We start from the raw sequence: 483 nt of genomic DNA on the forward strand, positions 1-483 counted from the left end.
TAACATTTTTTTCCATATCGCCCAACCCTAATCCGCACACGTGACGCGGACTGTAAGAGACTGGACCCTCTGAGAGACGTTACCAGAATCTTAAGGAGAGCAGTCTCAGTACTGTGGTAGATGTAAATCCAGACTGGTACATGTGAACCGGTTTGTGTCAGTGAACCAGGACCCGTCTCTGCTTTGTGGTGTTCAGGAGAGTCTTCATCAGCAGATCCAGGATCAGAGTCCAGGATGGAGGTCTCTCTGACCCTCACCAACAAGTTTGACATCTTCAACGAGTCCGACGACAAACCCGACGCCAGAGGACTGCTGCTCAGGTAGCTTAGCATGTTAGCCTGTTGGATTCATTCTACTCGTTTTTTTTTATTTTTTCAGCGCGAAGCAGCTGATCATTGATGTCATCAGGACTCAGTCAGGTGAGTCTCTGAGTGACATCCTGAGAGCATCTGCGTCACATGACCAGGTACACACACACACACA

At 48.7% G+C, this 483-nt stretch overlaps 1 protein-coding gene across 1 annotated transcript in view; it reads left to right on the forward strand.

The window, feature by feature from the left end:
• The window catches only part of LOC118336565 (ras GTPase-activating-like protein IQGAP1), a 3,902-nt gene that overhangs the window by 1,209 nt on the left and 2,210 nt on the right, over positions 1-483 (forward strand). Inside the window, exons 3-4 of the mRNA XM_035673233.1 lie at positions 162-320; positions 379-466. Of these exons, the coding sequence (XP_035529126.1) occupies positions 162-320; positions 379-466 (247 nt within the window). The remainder of the gene's footprint in view (positions 1-161; positions 321-378; positions 467-483) is intronic.

This window comes from Morone saxatilis, unplaced genomic scaffold (genome assembly GCF_004916995.1).
Source record: "Morone saxatilis isolate NCDOM2014 unplaced genomic scaffold, NCSU_SB_2.0 Contig24, whole genome shotgun sequence".
Classification (NCBI taxonomy): Eukaryota; Metazoa; Chordata; class Actinopteri; family Moronidae; genus Morone; species Morone saxatilis.